Raw genomic sequence first — 23,855 nt, 5'->3', positions numbered from 1 at the left:
AAGAAGATCTTGCTTCGCATCCCAAGATAAAATGACAGACTATGTTATACAAGTTGTGAAAGAAGACATGAGATTTAGGATCTGGGATCTGACAGAGAAGAGATCTGACACCCAGGACCACTGCAAGGGCAGATCCTAGGATGCCTGCTGACCTCCGGCCATGGAGAGCAGGAGTGGGAGCTGCAGCACATGACAGGGCTCTGAACAGAGTGCATCAGGAAGCTGGAGCTGAGGAGAGCGAGCTAGACCAGGATTAACCATGCCGTGTAACAGAGAAGCAGGGCAGTTTTCAGCGACAGTGGTGAGTGTCCAGAAAAGAAAGCAGTCAGTCATTCTAGAGAAATAAAAAGTTGTACACATGAGGAAAAACAGAACAGTTTATGACATGAGCTCCTGTGAATAGTGTATACACAGTCTAAAATGGACACACTGAGCACTGGCATAACCAAAGTTAGGAGAGCGCTAGTGAGGTGGAGGGCTGGAAGTCCAGGGGTGACAGGAGCACAGAAGAGAAGGTAGATAGGTTTAAATCCCCTTCATAGTAGGAGGTTAGTGGAGAACACCTAAATAAATTCAAGTGCAAGCATGCTCCTTAGAGACACACAGGTAAATCTCAACGAAATCATTTAATACGGTTGGAAGAAGTTGCTTCTGTGGATGCGAAAGTGGTGAGTGTTTTTAAGAGTTATTTTTATGAAAAATTGTGCTCTATATGTGTAATAAGGATTGTAATGCATTCCACTGTTGTCATGTATTTAAAAAAATAAAATCAATTAAAAAATGAAAAATAAACAAATAAATAAATAGGGAAATGCCCCATTTGGGGAGCTATGACCTCAGCTTTAGCCCAAACCCCAGGCTCTTCACAGGTACAAGGTTCAACATAACCACTGACAGCACCTCTTTTCCTGCTGTCAGGCTCCCTTCAGCCACCCCTTACAGCTGCCCCTCACCCGTGTTGTCAAGCCCCACCCCACCCTAAGACAGGCTCACACCTCCACCTGGCTTTCCAGTGCATCTACAAGCCCAAGACTGGCTGTGGGCCATTTTTTTCCATACACCAGCCTGTCCAGCTTCGAGCCATGCTCTCTCCATAGAACACTCACTGACCACTCAAAGCTCTCTCATCCTCCCTCTTTATTACAGTTTTGGACAATTTCCATAACAACACTCACACGCACTATTTCAACAACATTGTTTTTATATAGCCTCATTTGTCATTTGTCCAATCACGTGTCTACCTTATTTCCCAACAAGACTGAAAGCTTTTTGATGGTCACTTGGTCTTTAGCTAGTTTTCTGCCCATCACAGTCTGTCCAGTGCTGAGCACACAGCCGCTCCCCAGCACCCATTTGTTGTACTGAATCATAACTGACATTAATAAAATGTTTCTGGGTCAGCAAATGCTAAGTTAAAAGTATGGTCACAAGAATTATGGTTTTAAGTCTATTTTGCATTCATTTTTTTTTTTTTTACATTTTGTTTTCTAAGTCTTTGCCCCTAATATTTTATTTATTTTAAAAGCAATAATACATTTATGCCACAAACAGTAGAAAGATTTTGCAGGCTTCTTCTAGAAAGCTCCTTATATGCAAGGAAGCCTCTATTTTGGGAGATCTGGACATAAGGAGAATGAAAATAAAGTTCTTAAGAAAGACTTCCAGGGGCTAGAGATGCTGCTCAGAAGTAGAGCACTTGCCTAGCATGTGTGAGACTGTGACCTGGAATCTCAGCAATGGCTTCCAGTGACCCCCCAAGAGTGCACAGGCACCTTCAGTCATAACAGACTTCACCTCCTGAGAGGATAAATGAAAACAGCATTATTGCCATGGGAATGGAAGGAAATCCTCAAATCTTACCTCACTAAGACCTTCTCCTTCACAAAATGTCTGAGAGAAAAACACACAGGTCATCGTTTCTTCCTTCTTCGTAAAAAGAATAAAGTCTTTTCCAATTCTCATGGACCCACTGTATCAAAGATAAATAACATAATGATTTATATCTCAAACACTAAACCAAGAAGAAACAAGTGGGCATGGGTTTGTTCTTTTTAGCAACTGGTCTTACTGACCCATCACCAAGAGAGCACAAGTATTATTTCTCAAAACAGAGACAATGAATTTGAATGGATGCAGCCCCAACTCATGTTTGAGACATGGCTACTGGGATAATGTTCCATCCAAGGTTCAAAGATCAACCCAGAAGCAGGAACCACTCAGGTAAGCACCATGTCCTCACCTCTCACTGAAGCAAAGTAAGAAAAAGCTGACACACAACACATTGGCTAAAATGAATGTTGAGAAATAATAGAACATAAAACTCCAAAGTTACTGCTTCAGGAAGTGCCTGCAAGAAGACTCATCTTAATATATCTGAGAATTAGTTTTTTAAATGCTTTAAAGATCCTAGTCAGTTTTGGAGATTCCAAAACAAGACTCCCTCCCAGGATTTATGCTCTTTTTTAAAAGCTGTACAGGTTTGCAACATTCTGTGTTTCCAGTATGAATAACACATGCCCTAAGGGGGGAAATTCTCACCTTTTAAGACCATTGCCATATTGTCCAATGAACTTCAAGGTTGATAACCGTTTCTTGGATGTGCCAAAGTAAATGATGTCTGAAGCTTCCTCTGTAATTGACAAAAGACTATCTTTTAAGGTGCTTAGGAACAGACTTCGACACTAGCCTAAGGCCCAGTTGTCAGGACTCCACATGGACCACAGGACTGTGGGACAAGTCCACAGCTCTTGGGCAGCCCAAAGACGAAGATTCATGTCAGGACCCATAATCTCTGAGAAGGATCTTTTTTTTTTTTTTTCAGTTTTCAAAGCCCAAGTTTAATTTGACAAAGCAAGTCTGTTTCTAGATATGAATCCCATGAAAATTCTCACACAGGTAAAGAGATGGATAGCTGTATGAGATTGTTCACTGTCTTATTAGTCATAATAATAAAAATGTGAAAATAATCTTGAACATTTATCCTCAAATATCTATAGTGATTGAATTGAAGAATTTCCATGGATGCTATAGTGCTATGAAAATATCAGAATTACAATAACAATATACTGGAATGGAAAAAGTTTGGTTTGGGTTTCTGGGATTAATTTATGTTAATTTTATATAAGCCTCTTTTAAACTGATGTATCTACTGTAAATCTCATACTTCAGGATCTTAAAGCAGTTATAATGAAGGAGGTCAGATAGACCATACCCTGTGACCTCACCAGGTAGGGGTAGAGTTTAAAACTCTGAGCCTTGATTTCCTTGTTTTTAAAAGAGAACTGCTGGGGCTGGGGTTGTGGCTCAATGGTAGAACGCTTGCCTAGCATGTGTGAGATACTGGGTTCGATTCTTGGCACCACACACAAATAAATAAAATAAAGGTCCATCAATAGCTAAAAAATATTTTTAAAAAAGCGATAGAAATGCTAGCACTTCTATCACAGTTATTGATGAAGATGAAGAAAACACTTAAATAAGAAGACGTATCTGTGAAACTCTGGGCACACAACTTGGCACTTGATAAGCGTTAAGAGATTATAAGTGTTATAATTATTTGTACTACTAATAATTTCGTCATAAATTTGGCCCTTATCCAGGCCCAGGTGAGACTAGGGACAGAATGGCTTCTGCTTCGACACCACCTAGGTAGGGGAAAATGGCTAACCATCTCAGACCTTTAGAGTCATTCTCCTGATCTCTCCCAGAAGTTCCTAAGTTCTAGAGAGGAATCTTCTGGATTTCAGAATACTCTGATCTCTAGAACCAAGAATATTCTTGTTAGCCTACCTGGATACATGTTTTAGAATTGTCTTGAGGACCCTGTGTCAGGTACAGACATGTTTATAGTTCAGGGGCAATTGGTAGGTGGTGTGTGCTGGACATTTGATCCTATGTTCTCATACAGGGATGAGCCTTATGAGGAAGGAATCCATGATAACAATGTTAGCCACTTATTGATTGATTGTTTGTTATTGATTGATTGACATTCATTGTTCCTATTTAATATTTATAATAAATCTACAAGGAAGATATTATGATTTGCATTGTGTCATTGTAGGAGAAAGAAATGGAAATACATAGAAAATAAGATAATTTTTGAGAGGATTAAGTGAAGGTAACAAAACCAGGAAAATGTGTTAAAAATTTAACAGGGGTATGGTCTTCAGGGGTAAGGCCACTTTCAGAAGGTTAACATCTGGGGAGAGATTCAAATGATGAGGGTCCAACCAGGAATGGCTGGAGTGTAATCAGAGCTTGGAAATGAGCAGAACTAGAAAAGGCCAGGAAGGTGGGCAGAGCCAAATAAGCAAGATCTCAGAAGTTAATCTGGAGAGTGTTACTGAATTTTATTCTTATGCAATGGAAAAATCACTGATTCAACAGGATAAATATATAATATTTAAAGAAAGGTTGAGGGCTGAGGTTGTGGCTCAGTGGTACAGCACAAGCCTAGCATGTACAAGGCCCTGGGTTCAATCCTCAGCACCACATAAAAATAAATAAATAAAAAGGTATAAAAAAAAAAAAAAAAAGAAAGGTTGATGTATAGGGAACAGACCATGATGGGAAACACAGGAGGAAAATAAGAAACCAAAATTTGAAAATTTCTGTAGTCATCTTCTATGGGTCAAGCTCTGTTTGAACAACTGGTAAGTTCTATATTCAGTCACCTAAGATAAACTCTTCCTTTAAACTTAATACTTGATTTCCAATATTCATTAAGAAGTGCTTTCTCAATAATACTCTGCTTGTCCTACTACATGAATATGCTCCTCAATTTCCAATGAGGTTAAATCCATCCCTGCTAAATCCATAATAAATTGAAAGTATAAAAAGTAGATAATTCATTTAATACTCCTAACACTATCAATACCTCAGCTACACAGTACATGTTGGACCGTGCTACTTTCCCCTTACAATCATGAGGCTGACTTGGGGCTCAGGCTACCTACCATAGACCAGCATCACTAAAGAGTACTCTAGTACAACCTAACAGTTGTACTCTGCTAATCTAAGAAAAGACACAAATTCAAAGTTCAGTTCCTACTAAATGCATATCCCTACAGTACCATGGTAAAGTCAAAAAATGGCCCTAAGACAGGGACCATCTGTATGTCTACTGAGGTATGAGTTCCTTCTGAAGGTCTGAAAATTTGTTTGTGCTTTAATGATTTCTTCATGACCCATATTTTAAAACTGCTTCTTTTTGTAAGGCATTCCTTTAGACCATTTCACATATATTCTGTCATTTATTTTAAGAATTCAGGAAAACACACTTAGCATTCAGGCTAGTAGTGAAAAATAAGACATTTTCAGCATGGTTTTCTTACAGCCTCTTAATCTTCTCTTATTTAAACACTGGGGAATCAATAATACTTTAACCAAAATGAACTGAGATCATCAAAATTATTCCAACAAAGTCAGAACAAGAAATGGGTGGGACAGTTGAGCATTTTCTAAGCTTGCTAATAAATATTCTTTGACTATTCAGACCAAGGGGAGACTTCAGATTTGGAAGAAGGTAATTAGCTCTACTTCGTATTCTCAGCTTATATCAGCATTGATTATCACACTTTCCTCAGATGTGCAGCCAACCAGGACATTTCCATAATATATCTCAACTCTCTCAGCATTTTTTAAGCATAGTAGCCAAGACTGTAGCTTGTGATACACAAAGTATTATAAGAATTCAGGAATATGAATACTAAAACTATGCAAAGCTTTTATTAGAGGGAGTAACTTTTCAACAACACAGCATTTGAACACACCTACTATGTGCTGGCTTTGTGGTAGCTTTAAATATCTAAGGATAAGTCATGCAATATATTGTAGATGTCTTTGTTATGATGAGAAAATTTATCTGAAACAACTAAACCTTTGAACATTCAGAGGAAAAAAAAATCCATGCAAACTACTAAAGACAAGGAGAAGTGACCTTTTCTTCAGGGTTACAGGGAAAATTTAAAATAGCCTAAAGGCACTGGAAACTGCCTTGGGGCTCTTGTAAACAATAGCTAAAAGAATGGACTAAAACAATCTTAAAGCCCATTCAGATACTAGAGGTAAGATACTTTGTCTTGCAATCAGTACCATTTGTCTTTCATTTTTCTGACAAAATTTATTTACTTTCACTTTTTTATCTTGATTTCGATGATTGTAATGAATTTACTCTGCCAGCTGGAATATTTAAACCTGAAAACTTTGACAATAAGTCTGGGCTTTATTTTCCCTAATAGATCCATACCTGTTTTTCAATAGAGAGCTCAATTTATTTTTATTTATTTTATGGGTTTTCAGGCTGTTCCCTTTAACAGCCAGTTAGGTGTCTAGATAATTAACTTACCAGGGCTCATGCCACATCCATCATCCAGGAAGCATAACATGAATCCACCCTGCAGTTTTTCATTATCCACTGTAAGAGAAAGGAGTTATTACTAATAAATATTGGGCTTAATTGGTTCGTCAGAAAGTCATGCTGCTCGCATAATTATTCGTCCTTCTCAATTGCAGCCAGAGAATGACAGAGTTATGGCACAATGACGAAGCTCAGAATGGAGTCCTGGCTACAGCTTCATAAGAAACTGCAGGGGAAGAACAACCATGCAACAAAGGCTTTACATTAACATAAAACATCTACATGTTAAGGAATTATGTGTGCAGCAGGACATGCCCTGCTCTGGAATTGGACCAATCCCTTCAACTTCAGGTATTTCTTCCCAAGGGGAAGGAAAAAGGGAGATGGCAATGTGACCCCAGGATCCCTCTGTCAAACTGATCGACCTTTATGCCTTTCCACCAAAGCACTGATTCTAAAATAAATCTAGGACATTCTTATTAAATTCATCAGGCTCCCTTCTAAGTAGTTAATTCCCAAAAGAGTCTTTTGTGAGTGTTTCTTTGTGGCAGCAAATATTTGCCTCTTGAAAATGCATTTGGGTTTTTGAAAATGGCTAAGTTATCTGAAATCAGTTTTGATAATTAAAAGACACCATTAAATTACATAATATAATCTCTGGCTTTAAAAATGTTAAAGAGGGAACTAAAACTAATGAGAATAATTTCAGTGCACAGTTTGTAAACTGACTCTGAAGATAATTTCAAACAGCTGGATATATGAGTTCAAGAACATTCCTTTTTTGATAACTGTTATTAAGAAATAATTTTTGCCAATAAACTGTGTATGTTTAAAGTACATAATTTGATAAATTTTGACAAATCAGTAACCCATCATCACAATCAAGGCAATGAACATAGTCATCACCCCAAATGTTTCCTCCTCGCCCTCAGTACTCCCTCCGTTCTTCTGCTTTCATGGCCCCTCACTCTTGTCTCACGCCTAGGCAATCCATAATCTGCTTTGTCTCCATGGAGTACTTTCTAATACATTTAAGCAAATCTTTCTGTTCAAAGGTTAACTAGAATTCATTCACTCACGTTTAAAAATTAAATCATGTTTAAAATAGCCTATGAATAAATACCTAAAAGACATATCTTATAAGTGTGTTAGCCCATTCTCTGTTGCTATCGCAAAATACTTGAGGCTGGATAATTTATGAAGAAAAGAGGTTTATCTCACAATTCTGGAGGTTTGAGACCTCCATGGACTTCAGCTCTGGTGATGGGTTCATGGTAAATGGTGTCACATTGGCAAAAGGCATGTGGGAGCACATGCTAGAGTGATCACATGGAAAAACAGGAAGCCAGAGACCTAGGGGTCAGACTCAATTTTATTTATTTATTTATTTAAAAAGATATATATATATATATATATATATATATATATATATATATTAGTTGTAGATGGACACAATACCTTTATTTTATTTATTTATTTTTATGTTGCTGAGGATCAAACCCAGTGCCTCACACGTGCTAGGCAAGCACTCTACAACTGAGCTACAACCCAAGCCCCTCAGTCTTTTATAACAACCCACTTATGTGAGAATTCACTTGCTCTATGAGCCCAGCATTAGTCCCTCCCAAGGGCAGTGGTTCAAAGGACCTAACTATCTCCCAGTAGACCCCCACCTCTCTGATTTGACCACTTTCTCTATCCCCAGTACTCTGCTTTGGTTTAGGAAGACATCATTTTTTTTCTGGATTATGAAAACTGTTCCCTAACTTCTATCCCTAAATCAAAGGGTGCAGCCTGTTTGCAGTGATCTGTGCATTTTGCCACTCTCCTGCCAACACCTTCTATGGCTTCCTGTTGCTCTCAGGATAAAACACAAACCACTTAGCAAATGCTTGCCCCTTATGATCTGGCCCTCTCACCTCTCCAGGCCCATCTCCTGTCATTCCTGACCAGCCAATGCTGCCACCCTCCTGTTGCACACAAACACTTCCCTCGAACTAATCCTGAACATCGCAGGTTTTCACAGTTCTCCTAAGAGTCAAGGCGTCACAGGCACTGCACCCATCTTTCCCATGCCTTCTTCACAGGTGGACGTCTACTGTCCCTGTGGACTGGTTCATAGAAGACTTCTCCTAGGAAGATTACTTTTGTGTGCGCGTGTGTGTGTGGTGCTAGGGATAGAACCCAGGGCTTTGCACATGCCAGGCAAGCACTCTGCCAACTGAGCTATATCCCCAACCCCTAGAAAGGTTTCTTAATCTTGCAATGTCACTGTGTGCCCAGAATGAATGTTCTCTTCCTAACTTGTGTTTTCCCACTTTCATAGGTCTTTACTTCTCTTCCAGATCAATGGTTCCTTTAGTTTCGAGGATCACAGTTACCCCAGAGATAGACAAAATCTATGCATCCTCCACCCATGTAGATATATAATACATTTTCCATGGACCCCTGCACAGGGATGTCAACTTCTTAAAAGTGAGCACTGTGTATACTCAGTACTTAGCTTAGTGCCTGGCACTTGGTGAGCACTGAAAAAAAATCTATTCAATGCATATCCATCTTTACTAGAATTGATGTACAGAGGCATTTAAACACCACAGTGAAACATATTTAGTTTGAATTTTATAGACCTCAAATTACTTGAAGGAAACCAACTGGGGAGTAATTCAAGGCCTCAGTAAATCATTTGAAAATTAGTCCAATCTTAGATTAACTATGCATACCCAGAACAATTCTATTTATGAGTATTAAGCACTGGCCCTCGCTTTAAAAAAATCAATTTTACTAGGTTGAAAGTGATATGAATGATGGTTTTCTGCAATAAAAAATGTTACAATATGAATAGGTAATTTAAAACTGAAAATGATAAATTCGGTTTTTCACAAAATACGTATAACCTAAAGAAAGAACGAGTACCACCTCCATTTTTAATCAGCCTAGATCCTATTTTGTTTGCATATGATAATACTGAGCAGTGAAATCAGCACTCCCATCCCCTCCTGGAGTCCTGTCACACACCCAGAGTGTAGCATGTGCATTCTAATGAAATTTGTAGTACTTTGTGATTCTGGATGTCTTCTTGGCCCTTGCCAATACTGCACATTCTCTGAATGAAGTGTCGCTTACATTCGTCTCTATTCTCAAATTTCCAGGACCCTTGCCCTAATTCAAATTTTCATGAAATCTTGCTTAATTTTCATAGCCACACTCCCTGTGATCCCTGCTTTCATATTTCCTCAGAATACTTTCTATGCTATTACTGGAGTATCTTTCTTTAAAAAGAGAAAAAGAGGACATGTCTACTTAGGGTAATGACACTGTGCAGAATATTCAAGACACTCATCCAATTGCCTCTGACCCTTAGCTCTAGCCAAGGAGCCTAGTCACTCTTTCCTGAATGCTTTTTCTCCACTTATCTCCATGCCTCACTCCCACATCACGCAGGTCTTCAATGGTATTTCACCTATTAAGGGAACCGCCCCCTGTGTAAAACTACAATCTTCCCATCACTCTCTATTGTCCAAATCTGCTCTTGTTATTTCCCTTTTAATACTTCTTATTGCTGGAATATGATTTATTTGTTCATTTCTTTATTGTCCATCTCTCCCCCAATAGAATGCCTGTTCCATGAGAGCACAGAACATTTTGCTCAATACTCTATCCCCAGCACCTACAGTAACAGACACTCAATAAATTGTCATTGAATAAATGAATAAATCCCTCAACTACTCTACCTCCATTCTTTTTCTCAAAATAATTCTTCAGACAAGAATATTTTTCTAGATTATTTGAGAAAAATCACCTCCATATTTCAAGCTCTAGATCCATAATATGAACTTAATGTCTTCTTTCGGTTTCCACCATACTCTGATTCTTTCCCAGATAGGAGACATTTATATTACGCTATACACAGAAGTTCCCTAACTTATGATGGTTTCTAACTTAAAACTTTTTTGACTCTATGATACAAACAAAGTAGAAATTATACTTTAAACTTTAAATTTTTATCTTTTCTTGGGCTAGCAATGATCCTGGAATATTATATCCCAATACTGGGTAGCAGCAAGAAGCCACAGTCTCTAGTCAGCCACACAATTTCAGGATTAAAACAAATCAATACTCTACAGAATCCTGTGTGACTAAGCTTTGGTGTTCAGTAGCTTGGATGTATTAAATGCATTTTTAACTCATGGTATTTTCAACTTACAGTGGGTTTCCACTGGAAGTCAAAGAGCATCTGTAACTGAATATGAAAGGGAAGGCTAGTTTTCCTCCATGAAGGAGCCCCACTCTTTCTTTGACTCATTTTCCCTTGTCAATATAGGCTCCCTCCTTTTATTGGTCCCTGAGGGAAGAACCCCTGGTGAGGCTCAATTCAAACCCCTTTTCCTCTTGGGAGAGAGCTGCCTACAGACAGCCTGAAGTCTGCTCCCTTCATCCCAGAGTGGACCAGTCTGGGGTGGAAGCTGATTCCACAGCTGTGAGCAGCCCCATCCTGGGACCTTCACTCTGTCATGAAAGCTAGACGCTCCAACCTAACATCTATCAGCGACAGAGGATGATTCTTGCATTTATTTCTCAAACTTTTCAGGACTTGGAGAGTAGAAGGAGGAAAAGAGTGTCATTTATTGTTTCCTCAGATACCTCAAGACATCCACATCTATCTCCTTCATGAACCATGGCACTCATCTGGCTCAGAATCCTAAATGCACAGAAAAGCGAACAGAACTGAGTTGCTTTTTCAGTGCCGACATGGATTAACATCATGGACAATATCCTCTCACTTGTGATCAATTACCAATATAACAGAGCAGCTGACAGAATCAGGGTAGAGAAGCGGTGTTAGCATTAGGGGCAATTTTCTGGGTGGCACTGAGTATATACAGGGCAGGATTGCAGAACCTACTGTCACTGGCATCATATTAAATGAGATTAACTAATAAGTGCAATAAAAACTTGGAACTACAAAATGAAGTCAATGAAGAAAACATTTGGTTTGAATTTTGCAGCACTAAAATATTCATACTGCACATTCACTTGTGCATTTTAAAACTATGATAAGTTTAAAATAATGTTTGCTTAATTATGAATAACCATTAAGTTAATCTGCTTTTTATAAGAAAACTGTTTCTCACAGCAAACAAATCTACAGCTCCAAACCACTCTGGTTCTTTCACAAAACTCTGGAAGGCCTAATTTTGTAAATGGGTCTTCTAATAAAAGAACAATTTGACTCTTAGGGTGTACTTTTCCCGACCTGGCTCCCCATAGGGTTCCTACGTTCACAAAGCACTTAGATTACATTAAAATCTATAGAATGTGACTTGATTCCATGAAATAAAATACATGCAAAATAGCTACAAGAATTTCCCTTAGAAAAAGAAGGAAAAAGAAGAAAGGAAGTCTACTCACCTGAAAACACATCAAGTCTTGCAGCCCCTGAATCTCTGAAAACAATATAAAAATATCACAGCTTCAATTGAAATTATGTTTAAAAAATTACATTAATCTAACTTGCTTATGTGAGGTATAACCTACTGTCAGATATCAAACAATACAAAAAGCCACTTAAATTGCTTCAAAATCAATTACTATAATGTTTCACTGTGCATTTATATACTAACAACTATCATCACTGATGATTTGAGAATATTACAAAAGCTAAAACTCAGAAATTTTTAAAAAGAGATGGAATCTAGTGGTAGTTACACAAAAAAGCTCATTAGAATGAACATGAATTTTGTATTTTTAAAAAAACTGGCCAAAGAATGATCCAGAAGTCATAGAATGATTTTCATGATATGTTTCATAGGTATGAGAAAAAGGAGGTATAGCTAATGAGGAAGAAAGTATGGAAGGGAAGGATGATAGATCCTTTTAGAAAGGGAAGCTCGGTAAGATAATGAGTGCAACTCTGATGGGGAAACTGGAGTCTTGCCCCAAATTTCCTTTAGTCCCAAGCTAAAACTATCCCAAACAAATTTGAGTAGTAACACTGTATTTGCCCTATGACCCTAGAAGTTAGTTCTTTATAATTCGTTCCTCTAGTCAATTGATGCTTCTAAGTCCTCCTTACACAGAAGTTCTAGAGCTACCACTGCCATTTCTGGAGCATTTCATGTATCAACTAAACACTAAATGAAGTCTTTTTGAAAATTCTCTTCTAATCCTTACCACAATCCCATGACATGTATGTATCAATATCTCTATTATGTAATTATGCTTTGTACAAAGTACCACATTGTATAGTATGTGCTCAGTAAATGCCAATATACTGAAAAGAAAGTTTATAAAGAAATAGTTTCTTTTTACAGTTGAGGCATAACATAAGGACTCACCTTTTTATCATATTAAGACACTTTATAATGACCTTTGTGTTTCAGCCCTAGATACTTGCTTTTTGAATAGCTGAGGTATTAGGAGGAGGACCCTAATCATCCATTCCTATACCATCACATTTTTCTCCTCTCTCTGCAATATTTTTTAATATCTTTCAGTTATAATTTTCACAACTACAGGGTATCACCAAAATTTTGAATACAATAATATTTGAAAATTCTTAAAATAACACATAAGACCAACTGAGCATCTTGAATAAGTCTGCAAAATAGTTTCATTTGCTGTCAAATACTAGCATCTAAGCAGTGGCAGAGAACTGAGGTATCCATGGAAGACAGAAGAACTGAGAGGTTCAAGCTGTTGGGGTAACACTGGTCATGAGACATACCTGAAGGCACAGGCTGGTCCCACCAAAGCCCCAGCTCCCCCTCCAGCCCTGATCCCAGAGGAGTGTACTCTCAAGGATGCTTCTCCTTCTCATCTTTCAGGAAAAATAGGGGACCCGATTTTGTATGTGGTGCCTCTTGTGTCTTAAACCTTACAATTACCTTTTCTCTTCCTTTTGTTTCTGAACACTGTGTAAACTTTCACTATGAGACAAACAAACATGAGACAAGCTAGACCTGGTCAAGGGGCTGCCAGTTTACAAATGCTGCTCTAAGAATTGCTTTATTGATCACATTTCTCTCCTTCCTTCAAGTCCAAAGTTAATCTTTCTTCCCCAGTCACCCAATCACCCTCAATCACGTAAAGTGTTCCCATTGTTCTACATCTGCTACGTGCTGATTTCCTGTGCCTTGTAGAATGAATGAATGAACGAAACAACTTCAGAGGAGAAAAGACAGATGGCGCTATGGACAAATGTGCTCTTTGAGAACAAGTTGCTGAAAAGGAGCACTTTTCAGCAACTTGTCCTCAAAGGAAAGGTAGGAAAGCCTTGCTTCAGAAACAACAGCAGCCAGTCTTATCTCCCACAAAGAAACTAACCATGAGTGTTCATCTGCCCAGGCCCTTTCCCTGTGAGCTCCTTCTAATTTGCTTGGGTTCATGACTCCCTGACCAATCAACTTTATGCTTTTTCTCCTTTTTCCCTCCCTTTTTGTGATTGCATTATCCCTACAGAGTGTTTCATAAAAGGAGGAACTAGTAATTTTTTACCTAGCAATGGGCACAGTGCTGGGTAGAAATTCGTGGATGGCTGGTTAACTGACCACACCCTGTCAGAAAGGTCATTTCTTTGAAGGTCAAAAATGGAAGATAAACACGAAAAGCTAACATATCCTATAAACCAGTGGCAGGAAATTTAAGTCCCCCTACTGGGATCTCTGATCTAACAACGGCACATTATTTTCTAGATAGACTTTGCTTTCTGCAGAGAAGGGACAAAAAAAATCTGTGCAACAGTGAAGTACAAGTATAAAAACCATCAAAGGCCGTATTCAGTTTAGCTAGAAAACTGAGTCCCTCCCAATTCTCCACACATATATTATTGAGTGGAACTAAAATGATTAAAGAGGTTCTTTAAACCTCCATTCCTTTGTCAGAGACAGTGAAATAGGGTACTGGGGTTCTGTAGCCAAATGGTACAAATCTGAACTCTATCTCTGCCAAAGAGTAATTATAGAACTTTGAATAAATCATCTAACTTCTCTATGCACAGATTTCCACATATGTAAAACCAGGGTAATGATTCCCCCCTCAGGGTGATGTCATAGGATGAATGAGTGAACACTGCGCATGTCACTCACAAAGGTAGAAGAGAACAGTTAGCTGTTTTCTGACTAACCACACAATTCACCTCAAGGCAGACTTCAATAAAGGCTCAAACCCAAATGTCATTTCTCAAGACAAAGTGTACACTGATCTGTAACTGAAGAAACATCCAAATGTCTGCTATTACATGGCTATCAACACTAATGCAGAAGTCCAGTTTGCCTTCATTTCAAGTTTAATCATAAAGGCAAATTAAACAAAGGTGACTAATTCCTTCTTTCATCTGTTCTTTTTCCCATAGTATTTTGATTATGCTGGAAATTGTTATGGTTGTTTATGTGAAGTGTCCCCCAAAAGTTCACATGTGAGACAATGCAAGAAGGTTCAGAGGAGAAATGATTGGGTTGTGAGAGTCTTAATCCAATCAGTGAATTAATCCCTTGATAGGGATTAACTGAGTGATAACTGAAGGCAGATGGGGTGTGGTTGGAGGAAGTGGTTCATTGGAGGCATGGCTATGGGGTATACATTTTATATTTGGAGAGTGGAGTCTCTGTGCTTTCTGATCATCATGTGAGTCTTCTGCCATGATATCCTTCCTCACCTTGATCTATGAGTAGTGGAGCCTGCTGCTATGGATTGACCTCTGAAATTGCGAGCCTCTAAATAAACCTTTACTCCTCTACTATTGTTCTGGTGGGGTTCCTCAGTCACAGCAGCAAAAAAAAAAGCTGACTAAAACAGAAATCGAGCAAAACATTCTAAATGGGGGGAAATGACAGTATATCTTTATCTTCAAAGATAACTGGACTAGATTTATGTCATGGAATTCCAACAACAGCCTTTGTTCACAGGTAAACCTACCTGGCATTGTCCAGCAATTCAGCCAGAGCTCCAAAAAGGAAACTGTGGGTTGTGCTGATGAGAAGAGAGAAAGGGAAAACAGGAAGTTAAATCAGGGCAAATGCTTTAAGACACTCAACACACAAATGTTCCCCAGTTCTAGACAATCAATGTTGAATTTTTTCCAGAAATAGTGTGTTTAGCATGGCCAAGATTCTGAAGGACATACTATATTATAAAGCCAAGGCAAGAACTCATTTGCAAAATATCTTGTTTACTTCTAATATAATGAAGACTATTGAGGATCTTACTGTTGCAGGAACAAACTTTCATGTTTTAAACTTTCTTTACAAGTACATATTCAAGTACTATTTCTAAAGAAGTTTCATTGAAATTGTATTACTTAATACCAAATAAATAAGGAGCAATATTGATCAAGACCTTAATCTACTAAAAAGCCACAGGGTTCCATTGGTTGGCTAAGAAATTGGCAGGAGGCTGCTGTTCACCCTACCAATCTCCATATCTCTGTAGAAGCTTTCCACCTATGAAAAGCCTACTCTTTAAATGACCTTATGGATTATCTTTAGTCCCTTGCTCCTGTACCCTCAGTACCAGTTGCTTGGTGAAAGAACATGGTAAACAGCCTGCACTACTCATGACACTTGGAAGGCTAAAGGGATATCTGTGGGTGAACAGGTTGCTTTCAGTGGTTCCAAGTTTGCTTTTCCTTTTCTGATGTGGCTATTTCAATTAGCAACCTTATCAGGGCATCAAGGGAAAATTCAAAATTCAATATTTGCACTTTCCTTTTTATGTTTAGTAAGCAGGTTGCAAAAGCAAGAAACCCATTTACCATTTGTATAAGAGAAAGCATCAACTGCAATGTCTAAATCTCCAGACACACCTCAGGACATGAGACAATACCTTAACTTAAAATTTATTTTAAAAATTACATTTCTCTCTCTCTCTCTCTCTCTCTCTGTGTGTGTGTGTGTGTGTGTACATGCATGTGTCTTCATTTGGGGGGATTTTAAACTTTAAACATAGATACTAATGAAAGGTCACTTGAGTATGGTCAGCTTTAAAGTTTATTAAAAAATCTAGAAATTACTAAATAATGCTTTTGTTTAAAAAGATGTTCTTCTCCCTCTCTCTCTCTCTCTCTCTCTCTCTCTCACACACACACACACACACACACACACACACACAACTGGTATAAAAATTTTATACTCTATAAAAGAGAATATAAGTGACATGTTTTATAAAATCAGAACTTTAAGCCACAGCCCTTCTGGTGAATTTAAAATTTGTATACTGAATGATTCAGTACACAACAATTCGATATATACATATCCTTTGTGAAAGTCATTGTAATAACTATGACCAAAAATGCCATATGAGTTTTTGTATTAGTTCATTCAAGAGTTTTTGTAACTACCCACCTTGTAACCATTTGTACAGGTAGGGTCTTTGCTATCTTGGAGATCAAGGTGGTGGGGTATGTGAAAAACACACAAATAAATGCACAATGATGACCTCACAGGTGGTGGTTAAATACTTTCTTCACAGCAATAATGGGACAGAGTAATTGCTGGGGGAGGGCAGGGTGCCCAGGGAAACCTCTCTTGATAGAAAACATTTAAACTGATCTTTGAAGGATGAGAACCTGGTCTCTTGCAGGGACAGAGTGAAAACCTTCCAGCAAGAACAGGAGATGCAAAGATGCAAGGCCCTGGTAGCACGTGCAAGGCCCTAGGTTCAATCCTCAGCACCACATAAAAATAAATAAATAAATAAATAAAGGTATTGCATCCAACTACAAGTAAAAAATAAATTTAAAAAAAAAAGAAAGAAAAAGGTTGTGTGGAGGGTGGTCTAGAAGACATGGTGGTGGATTCCCCTAAGGTCAATGGCAGTGGAGTCAAAGAGAAATGGATGAATGTAAGACACATTTAGAGAAAGCATACCCTTGATGGGCTGAATGCCCAGTGAAGCAAAGCAGATATTTTTAAAAATACTTCTCTTTTATGCATGGAAGTCTCAAACCAACATTTATCTGAACAGCTAAGAAGATGTCAATTTGTACCTGATTTTTTGTTGCTTCATGCAGCTGTCTTTTTTAAAAGGTATTATTTTTAATATTAATATTTACCAACTGAAAAGGGGCTGGAGAGGCCCATGGTCCATGCCTGCAATTCCAGCAACTCAGGAGGCTGAGGCAGAAGGATCACAAGTTGAAAGCCAGCCTAGGCAGTTTAGCAAGACCATGTCTCAAAGTTCAAAAAAATATATATAAAGGGCTGGGACATAGCTCAGTGGCAGGACTATGTCTCCTGTGTTCAATACCCAGTATCTCAAAAAAAGAAAAAAAAAAAAGAGGAGGAGGAGAGAGGCTGGAGAAGTGGTTATCACCGAGTGGTTCAGGGGAGAGGGAAGCTGGAAAGTAATAGCTGCAGAAATGATACAAAATGGAGTCTGAGTAACTTTCCCAAAATAAAGTTCACAGTCATTCCAGTATTGGACTTATGGTTTTTCTTAAAATCACTCAGAACTGCTATTTCTTCATTTTTCTTCTACTCCAGCCACCTTTTAAGTATTTATTCCACCATCACCAGCTAGAAGTCATTCTCCAAAGAGATATAAAAACTAAATATTACTGGATATTGCTTGATTTACTCTATTATCTTAAAATTGCACAGTTTGTCCCACATAACAAGGCTGGCATTCCCTGGCCTTCTTTATTCCTCCATTTCTGTGGTTTCTACTTTGATACATCCATTCTATCAGCTGCTACTTTTAGTAAACACAAAGATTCCCAAACACTGACATACCACTGTGAATTACACAGCACTCATCACTATACTTTGCAGTACTAGAACCGGCAAATGACATGGAATATTCCGTCACCTGCCTCTACAATCTGAGCACAGCAGTTTCCCCTTATCCAGGGTTTCACTTTCTGTGGTTTTAGTTTTTACTGGTCAATCTCCAACCAAAATTATTCAATGGAAAGTTCCAGAAATAAACAATTAATGATTTAAATTGTGTACCATTCTGAACAACATGATGAAACACTGAGTGGTCCCCCCTTTATTACAGTATGTTGCTGAAATTGTTCTATTTTATCATTAGTGATTGTTCATCTCTTTTTGTACCTAATTTGTAAATCTATCACGGTTCAATATGATTCCCAATTTCAGGCATCCACTAGGGGGCCTTGGGACAGCATTCCCATGAACACTGTATTCCAAATAACACCTGGCAAGGAGCCCAAAAAGGCATCTGGGCCTGGAAAGAGCAGAAAAAGTACCAGAATAACAAATGAAAAGTGAGATTCCTATCTTCAGAGAGGTTTCTGGAAACCTCAGGAGACCAAAGAGGTTGAAATCAATGAATGCAAATTACTGCGTTTGAAAGGTCACTTGAATCTTTCAATCGTGGTGGGGATCAGTCTGGAGCAGGCAGAATTGGTAGAATTAAGCGACCCGCTGACCAACAATTAAATAGTTTCATTCAAAGGTAAGTGTGAAGCCTTTCTACCACTTGGTGTTAATTGAAGAATATCAACATCTTTATCACTTGCTCAATGTTTTTAGAAACACATATACAACATAAATAAAGAAATCCATAAATCAACCACACCAAGTTCTTTTGGTTTTTCAATCAGGTATTTGATTCCGACGGGGACAAAACTTTTCTCCATTGCGTGGAGACCCTACCCCTCTCTGACCCCAGCTAGGCACTCACGAGTTAGCATGGATGAAATCCAGATGGAGTTGGGCCCGACGCAATGCAGCATACTTGTGGCTCATGTCCTCGAACGCGACCCGCGCAACCCGAGGGGACAGCGACGCCGAACCGCAGCTGCTTGCCAAGCCCTTGCCCACGCCCACGCCCACGCCCACGCCCACGCATGGATCAGCGGATGGGCAAACACCAGCGCCCCCTGTGGGCGGCGCAAAGCTCACCCTGCGCAATGGATTCAGGTATCTGGCCAGGTTCTTAGTTTCTTGGTCTTGAGTCCTTCGTTTGGAAAATAAGGCATCAGAGTTAGGTCCCTTCTCAGGAATTGAGATTTCTATAACCTTCCCAGACTATTGTTCTTCTTGCTGTCCCTTTCAGTCATTCTCTGGTTGGAAATTGTGGGATTAAAATTTGATCAGAAATTACACACACACACACACACACACACACACACACGAACGTAGAGAATCTGCTTTGTGTTGCAGAGAACTAAAATTTTGTGAGTTCCTGTTGGAGAAATAGGCAGTTTCTCTTTGCTTGTGCAGTCTGCTTACCCTACTGTGCCTTTTGAGTTTAATCATGCTTCTGCCATTTGGAAGAAAGAAAAGGAAAAAAAGAGATAAACCAGAAAGAAAAGCTGAAGACAATGAGAACAAAATTTGGACTTAGCTGCAATGTGGAGGCTTGCCTGTCCCTCTATGAGAACAGCTGTTCCCATCTGCATGGGTCACTAAATCTTCACCTGTTGGTTGACATTCAACTATTTGATGCGTTGACTTGGCTCAAGGACTAGACATTCAGTAATGTTCCAGAAGACATAACTGGACAGGTGCAAGGTGGAGAGAGGGCTCTTTCCACCTTGTAGCTGTCCACATTTTTTTTAACTCTACTCTGAGTCACCAAAATCCAAGCTGAAATAGAATTTGTCAAAGATGCTAAAGGGAATGTTCCTATTTGGGATGGGAAAATAGTCGACCTAGCCAACCTCTAAAAAGAGGTCAAACTCTGATTTAATGTCTGTAACTATTTGATTGGGAAATTAAAATAGCTTAATAATATTCAGCAAAAATTTTACATGATAGTCTTAAAGTCAGAAAGAAGCATCTATTTTACGGGAACTTGAACTAGATGTGTTTGTGATTTCGGGCATCATACAGGCAAGAAAGCTCTCAGAAAAGAAAAAAAATGTTAAATTTTGAGGAGTCATTCTACTTCAAAAGAGAGAAATTTATCAGCTACTGCATTTATAGGAATCAGGAGAGGAAGAGAGAATTTGAATGGCAACCCAAAGGAACATGATGTTCTACTTTAATTTGAAGACTGAAAGTAAACATAAACATTTCAAGTAATTTTCCTGATTGCATTTTTGTTTTTAACAGTGGCTGCTATGGTGGTGTTTTGATAGCAAAATTCTCTTTACTAAGCAACTTAAGCTATCTTTCCAATTTTTTTCCATGGAACTTCACAAATATGATATTTTATTTTCATTTTATGGGCAAGAAAAGCTTGACAAGCTTCTTCTGGATTTATTTTATAACCCCAATTTCCAGCTGCTATCTCAAAGCAATTTGCTTCTGGGAGGGCACCAGAGCCACCAGCCTGTAATTAGTAGAGGTTGTAATATCTAATTTCTACCAAAGGGAAGGATGTGATTATAACAGAAGCACTCCTTCTAATAATCTGAACAGAGCCTTTCAACCGCATGTGGCCAGCCCCAAAGCACTAGGCAGTACGGGTTGGCCTGGTTGACAGACACAGAGGAGAATCCACTAGATTATTCTAAAAAAGAGGCTGGAGAGTCACTGCACAAATCCACCAAAAGCCTTTTCCCCTTCCCTATTTCAGCTCTGTTCAGCCATTCTCCCATCAAAAAAGACAAACTCACTCCTCTTCAAGATGTGCTTTTGGGATTTCTAGTTTGACTCACCTCCCTCAAGATTCATTTCAACATTATTTCATGACAAAAATACTACATTAGTGACAGGGAGGGAAAATTAAAATGAGAAGGCCCTTTGATCATCATATGATTGATCCTGATTCTAAGGAGAGTCATTTTGGGCTAAGAGACTCTTCAGTTCTTCCTAACTAAACATTTCAGATTTGCAACACACACATTCTAGTCATAAATAATGGCTTAAACTTTTCAAACTATGCTTTCCCTTTTATTGACATAAGTATGAACCAACATTTCATTACTCTTAATGAATATTTAAATTGAGATAAAGTTTATAAATATAAAAATTTAGTGTTTGAATTTACCAACTATCTGCACTGGTATGCCATATACCTAGCACTATAATTAGTTATCTTAGCATATTGTAATAAACACAGAAAGTGAATGCTATTAAATTGTTGATGTTTGAAAGAGACCAATGATGCTCAATTGAGAAGAGTAAAATGTCTCTGAAAGCAACATATGACCTTCCTGCTCATTTAATTGCATTCAGGCAAGACTGAGTCTGGGTAATATGTTTTCCTCTCTTCTAATTTACTCCATGTAGCACATTGGTGAGGTTTTCATTACACCCAGGTATGCGGCAGAGTAAGTACCTCTGGAGACTTGGAAAATATGAGGCATAGAGCTTTCCAAAAGAATGCCAAAAGTACTAAGTGATTTTGAAAATATGGTTGCCTTCCAGTCAAATAATCCAACAGTCATTCCCAACTGTTTTCTCTCCTTCACAAAGGAAAACTTGCTGAAAACTTATATTCCTGGACTTGTGTAGTAAGGGATGGCTACTGGGCTATCATAAATGAAATAGAAGCAAAAGTCATTTACTAAGTGGCTTGTAGGAAGGCCTTTGCTCTCCTGATAAAGGCACACACAGGGCTGGCTCCATCTCCCTTCTTTCTATCTTGAAAACAAGCACAATACCTGGATCTTTGGTTGTCATTTGCATCCATGAGGGAAAAGTCAAGAGACTCTATGAAAGCATCCCAAACCATTCTGAATTACTAACCCAAAGTTCCAGGTTTTTCGTAATGAAACAATATTTAAAATTAATCCTCACTTCAAAGAAAGAAAACTACAGACCAATATCTCTAATGAACCTAGATGCAAAAATCCTCAATAAAATTCTGGCGAATCGGATACAAAAACATATCAAAAAAATTGTACACCATGATCAAGTAGGATTCATCCCTGGGATGCAAGGCTGGTTCAATATACGGAAATCAATAAATGTTATTCACCACATCAATAGACTTAAAAATAAGAACCATATGATCATCTCGATAGATGCGGAAAAAGCATTCAACAAAGTACAGCATCCCTTTATGTTCAAAACTCTAGAAAAACTAGGGATAACAGGAACATACCTCAATATTGTAAAAGCAATCTATGCTAAGCCTCAGGCTAGCATCATTCTGAATGGAGAAAAACTGAAGGCATTCCCTCTAAAATCTGGAGCAAGACAGGGATGCCCTCTCTCTCCACTTCTCTTCAACATAGTTCTCGAAACACTGGCCAGAGCAATTAGACGAAAGAAATTAAAGGCATCAAAATAGGAAAAGAAGAACTTAAATTATCACTATTTGCAGATGATATGATTCTATACCTAGCAGACCCAAAAGGCTCTACAAAGAAACTATTAGAGCTAATAAATGAATTCAGCAAAGTGGCAGGATATAAAATCAACACGCATAAATCAAAGGCATTCCTGTATATCAGCGACAAATCCTCTGAAATGGAAATGAGGACAACCACTCCATTCAAAATATCTTCAAAAAAAATAAAATACTTGGGAATCAACCTAACAAAAGAGGTGAAAGACTTATACAATGAAAACTACAGAACCCTAAAGAGAGAAATAGAAGAAGATCTTAGAAGATGGAAAAATATACCCTGTTCATGGATAGGCAGAACTAACATCATCAAAATGGCGATATTACCAAAAGTTCTCTATAGGTTTAATGCAATGCCAATCAAAATCCCAACGGCATTTCTTGTAGAAATAGAGAAAGCAATCATGAAATTCATATGGAAAAATAAAAGACCCAGAATAGCAAAAACAATGCTAAGCAGGAAGTGTGAATCAGGCGGTATAGCGATACCAGACTTCAAACTATACTACAGAGCAATAGTAACAAAAACAGCATGGTACTGGTACCAAAACAGGCGGGTGGACCAATGGTACAGAATAGAGGACACAGAAACCAATCCACAAAACTACAACTATCTTATATTTGATAAAGGGGCTAAAAGCATGCAATGGAGGAAGGATAGCATCTTCAACAAATGGTGCTGGGAAAACTGGAAATCCATATGCAACAAAATGAAACTGAATCCCTTTCTCTCGCCATGCACAAAAGTGAATTCAAAATGGATCAAGGAGCTTGATATCAAATCAGAGACGTGCCGTCTGATAGAAGAAAAAGTTGGCTACGATCTACAGTCGGTGGGGTCGGGCTCCAAATTCCTCAATAGGACACCCATAGCACAAAAGGTAATAACTAGAATCAACAAATGGGACTTACTCAAACTAAAAAGTTTTTTCTCAGCAAAAGAAACAATAAGAGAGGTAAATAGGGAGCCTACACCCTGGGAACAAATCTTTACTCCTCACACTTCAGATAGAGCCCTAATATCCAGAGTATACAAAGAACTCAAAAAATTAGACAATAAGAGAACAAACAACCCAATCAACAAATGGGCCAAGGACCTGAACAGACACTTCTTAGAGGAGGACATACAGTCAATCAACAAGTACATGAAAAAATGCTCACCATCTCTAGCAGTCAGAGAAATGCAAATCAAAACCACCCTAAGATACCATCTCACTCCAGTAAGATTGGCAGCCATTAGGAAGTCAAACAACAACAAGTGCTGGCGAGGATGTGGGGAAAAGGGTACACT

The 23,855-nt window shown here is 38.4% G+C and overlaps 1 protein-coding gene across 1 annotated transcript in view; it reads right to left on the bottom strand.

Moving 5' to 3' along the window:
- Morc1 (MORC family CW-type zinc finger 1) overlaps positions 1-21,946 on the bottom strand; it is a 153,840-nt gene extending 131,894 nt beyond the window's left edge. Inside the window, exons 1-7 of the mRNA XM_046464058.2 lie at positions 21,876-21,946; positions 19,004-19,279; positions 15,275-15,328; positions 11,771-11,805; positions 6,347-6,415; positions 2,539-2,629; positions 1,861-1,969 (exon numbers count right to left, since the gene is read on the bottom strand). Coding sequence (XP_046320014.1) covers positions 1,861-1,969; positions 2,539-2,629; positions 6,347-6,415; positions 11,771-11,805; positions 15,275-15,328; positions 19,004-19,279; positions 21,876-21,946 — 705 coding nt within the window. The remainder of the gene's footprint in view (positions 1-1,860; positions 1,970-2,538; positions 2,630-6,346; positions 6,416-11,770; positions 11,806-15,274; positions 15,329-19,003; positions 19,280-21,875) is intronic.
- Between the last annotated feature and the right edge of the window lie 1,909 nt (positions 21,947-23,855).

The sequence above is a fragment of the Marmota monax genome, unplaced genomic scaffold, assembly GCF_021218885.2.
Source record: "Marmota monax isolate L192 unplaced genomic scaffold, Marmota_monax_Labrador192_F-V1.1 WCK01_AAM20220418_F8-fsc00156, whole genome shotgun sequence".
Taxonomy (NCBI): domain Eukaryota; kingdom Metazoa; phylum Chordata; class Mammalia; order Rodentia; family Sciuridae; genus Marmota; species Marmota monax.
This window is presented reverse-complemented; position numbering and strand designations above follow the sequence as displayed.